The following is a 4,245-nucleotide window of genomic DNA, read 5'->3' on the forward strand; positions in this document are numbered from 1 at the left end:
TGCGGCAATGGATCCCTAGTCTAGAGGTATTTTTCAGCTCCTTTATTACTGAGGCTAAGCTGTATATGCTAGCTGGCAGTCACATGTGCCTGCAGAGTGGTTGGTTATGCAAAACGACTGCTCATTTATGGGCTTCGACCGCACACTCTGTCGAAGAGTCAACAATTTGTTAAGAGGACAAATGGAAAGGTCATGATCTTAGTCGATGGGGTTAATTAGCAAAAGTGGAGGTTCTACAATGGCATTTCAACATTTTTTAAGGTCTTTGTTCACAACAGAATCATTATTACTACAATTAGTGTCGTCGTGATTGGAATTGGTGCTGCCTTCGCCCTCAAGAAAGCTAACTTAAATGAACAAGGCAAAATACGGTTAGGTGAGTTCATCATCTCCCAGGGCTACTACTCTTGAATTCACTCATGCCCGTCTTTTTTCCAATCATTTAGGCCCTCCGGTGGAGTGTACACTTGTATTTTTCAACTCACTATTTGTAGCTATTGTAGCTAATATTATCATGGGTAAGATTTTATTCCTTACTTAATTAATCCGTGGCTCTGTTTGCTCCTTCTTGCTTCCAGTGTTTGCTGTTTTGAACCAAAGCAGAATAAGAAGATGAGTAGTGTCACTTATGCCTACATTTTCGCTTTAATCGCATTTCATCGCTTACTGCACTGACCCATTCCATCCTGATTAAACCAGGTAAGAGGGCATGCCCTTCTTCAATTTCTCTTTCCACTAACTCAATGGGTCTAGTACAATGCTGCAACTGTGATCCTTTGCAATCATCGAACCCTCAACACACCCCTACATGTGCACCTTGCTTTTTTTCAGCAAAAAAATAATCACGACATTGCGAAACAAAGGTGCAACATGTACGGCGCCGGGGCCGTATGGGAGCTCGGCAAATGAGGTCATTAATATATCCCATATTTTCCGGGGCCTTCTACTGTGAGTTGCCTTAAAGCCCCAGGGCCTATCAATTTACTTTTTTGCATTGTTAACTTCGCTCACGTGGTTCCTACCTTTAGGAACTTCTTTTGCACACCATCGTTGACCTAACCCCTCTCAGGTGATCAGCTAATCTTGACGCCTGACCCGTAGCCCCTAGACTCTTAACCTCCTTTACTGCATTTTTATTTACAGGCCTGTTTATATTACCATCATTGCCTACAGCCCGCTACTGATTTTGATTATACACGAGTGAACAGTAAAAAAATCAAACTTTCTACTTCAGCATTCCATTAGCAGCATCAACGCAATCGGTGGGTTCACCTCCACTCTCGAGTGACAACTTTGTTTACTTATTTGCTTTTTGCTGCTCAGTAATTTCGGATGACGTCCCATTCGATGAGGCTAAATACATAGTGGATAAAGCCATGGAGGAAGGTATGCTGGTCATTTTGGACAGTCATCAACCCTGACTCACTACCTGCTTTTCATCGAGTCACGGTCTGAATAGACTTGCGGATGCTAAAACATCGCTCCTTTGGGGCGTCCAAAGTGAGGGGAATGCGCGAATGCTGTTCTCCTATTGGTTGTTTTAGGTAGTGTACCCCTGTGTGCCTTTCATTTTCGTCTATCCTACGGCGTATGCCCCTACCTCCAGCTGAATTATTTAATCCCTCAAGGAACCGGTCTCTTAGCCTTCATAATTTGTTGATATCATAAAAGTATGCAAAATTGCTTTCGTTGACAGACATATTTAGCTAAGTTTTATCCACGGATAAACAATGGTAAAAGTAATCCCTCCTGTAATACGGCAAAAATAAAATAAGTTTTTTGCTAGTGTATAGTTAATTTATCTTAGAACTTGATGCAGCTTCCATTCAGCCCATCCATGGTTGAGATAGCAGTAGGCATTGATGAAGGTATGTTTGTCATTGATCCTCACCACGATGTCGCATAGGTGCGTTGGTCCGGAGGTTCCAATAGGACTAGTTGGTGGTGGGCGTGATAAAAAGAGCCTTCGTCTATCCCATTCTGGATCGCAAATGCTGCATGTGATAAGGGGCGGCTTTCCGCTAAAATACGTACTAACTCTCCTTTCCAACGATCGAGACCCTAAAACCGTTTCCCTTGCTATTATTGGCTCCAAGTTTATGGAGAAAAGGAACAATTTGGAGGAAAATCTATAACCAGAGGTGCATCTGCACATTAAGCGCTACTGAAAAGACTGGCGGGGGGACGCGAACACCACGCTGCAAATGCCCTTACTGTAAGTGACGGCTTTCACTTTTACCCACTTCGCTACTCCTTCTATAAATGGTGCAGACGAGTTGTTAAGTCTGCAAAAAATAAAAAAAAACTGACAAATGTTAAGTAATTTACATTGTTCCCGATGCCTACGCTGACGTCCAGGTAGCTTGGTTGTCCACATCTCCGGTGTGTGATTGTGAGTGTAAGAGGCTACTCATGAGAACATTTCCCCTGTAACAAAATCTATCCAAGTAAAGGCAATAGCCAAATAATTAGCATGCTTTATCCCACTGCATATAAGCTAGATCTCTACTCCTCTAACTTCATAGCTTTTAGAATAATTGTTACGGATAGAATTAGAATAACGAGGATTAATGTCAAAACATAATTCAACAAAACCAATTTTAGGCTACTAGCTATTCCTCATCAAAATGAATGTAGATTAGAACAGTGAAATAGCATCTGCCTACTCAAGGCGTGTTTAAACTGATGTGAGGACATGAATTGTTTACTCCACAATGGCGGAGAGCACAAACAAGCGGGCAAGAGAAGGGATGCTCTGCAGATGCATAAAATTGACCCCTAAATTGCAAGCGTGAAATACCTGGCTCTCCGTATTCCCGTAAGTCACTTCCCCTCTTGACATCTAAATAATCATTTGTCTACCTATTTGATACTCAAGAACACTACCTGTTTAGTCATCTGGCTCTTCACGTCTCTATATCCTAATGTTCTAACCCCAAATTTTCGCCTTTTAGCTGCCTCTCAAACTGCTTCACTTTCTCTCAAAATTTTAAGCTAATCAACTCCTAAGTACTCTATTTCTCTACCCAGTTGCCTCACCTTGTCGCTAGTTCACTAGCCTTACAACGCAACAGGAGGACAAGTCTATATGAGCTCGGAGTATCCACCAACCCCTGCGGACATTAGCACGGTACATAATGTCGTCCCTCGCCCAATATGTACATTTCAGCATCCATGAATTACCTAGACCCCTCATCCCTTTGGAACAGTCTTCGGTACTTTCCCGATGAGTGGGATCTAAATTTGCCACTTCTAATTGTCTTCATACTTCCCTGGTATGCAAACTTCCTCTTGTTATGATGAAACTTGAGTGGTTGAGCACGGAGTCGTGCGTTGAAATCCAGGTGGTTTGCATATGAAATGGCTTTCATCACTCAGGATGCAACCCTCTCCCACCGCTAATGGGATGCGCAACATACTTCAAACGGCGGGACAGGGCTGTTTGACTGTAATAGGTCTTCCTTTTGGTTAACTTTAGGGTAACTGTGGCTGCCACCGTAGATCCTCTGTCTCATATATATGTGACGGTAGCAGGTGTCTCTGGGCGGTATGGGAGATTTTTCACATCTCGTCTTTCAGTGTCAGTACATATCCAGGGACGTTTTGAATTTATGTTTTAGGGTACTCTATTATCACAACTGTGAGCATCTTGAACGGTGGAAGGCCCAATAATACATGAACTATAGCCCTATAAGCGGAAAGGCACCGTTCAAGGCATATGTAACAGTCTTTCGATTGTACATCCTTGGTAAATCCTTCAACAGGCCATGCGGAGTGCGTTTCGATTTCACCTGTCCACTACCTTGCGCATGTGCAGATGTGGTGCAGATCTTGGAAATCCTGTACTGCTTTCATAGTCCGGTGAAGAGCAGACTTCCGAATAAACGGCCCTTATCGTCGTGCATTGTTGCTGGCACCCTGTGTTGACAAATTCAGCAAATGAAAAAGAAAATCTAGATAATTTTTTTGTGTTTAATGTTCTCACAATTTTTGTCTCGACCGCATTTCGGAAGTAGACTACCATAATAAGGATATACCGTTTCCTTCTTTCGGTGGTGCGTAGAAGACCCATGCCTACCTCCCTATCGAAAAACTAAAAGGCGTAGTTCGGAGCGGTGCAATCTCTGTGAGGTGATGTAAGCGATTGAGATCTGGCAGGAATCAGATACATCTGGGGTGAGCGCAGGCCACCATTGCCTTTGCTCGGCAATCTTAGCACTTTCTCTGCCCACTAATGGTCCCATT

At 43.1% G+C, this 4,245-nt stretch overlaps 1 protein-coding gene across 1 annotated transcript in view; it reads left to right on the forward strand. All coding sequences in view use genetic code 11, as the record gives it.

Annotated features, from left to right (window-relative positions):
- The window catches only part of EGR_10591 (hypothetical protein), a gene marked incomplete at both ends in the record, with an annotated part of 4,013 nt that extends 2,592 nt beyond the window's left edge, over window positions 1-1,421 (forward strand). The window contains 3 exons of the mRNA XM_024499840.1: window positions 262-376; window positions 447-518; window positions 1,246-1,421. Coding sequence (XP_024345745.1) covers window positions 262-376; window positions 447-518; window positions 1,246-1,421 — 363 coding nt within the window. The remainder of the gene's footprint in view (window positions 1-261; window positions 377-446; window positions 519-1,245) is intronic.
- Window positions 1,422-4,245: the final 2,824 nt, after the last annotated feature.

The sequence above is a fragment of the Echinococcus granulosus genome (genome assembly GCF_000524195.1).
Source record: "Echinococcus granulosus chromosome Unknown EG_S00238, whole genome shotgun sequence".
NCBI classification, from domain to species: domain Eukaryota; kingdom Metazoa; phylum Platyhelminthes; class Cestoda; order Cyclophyllidea; family Taeniidae; genus Echinococcus; species Echinococcus granulosus.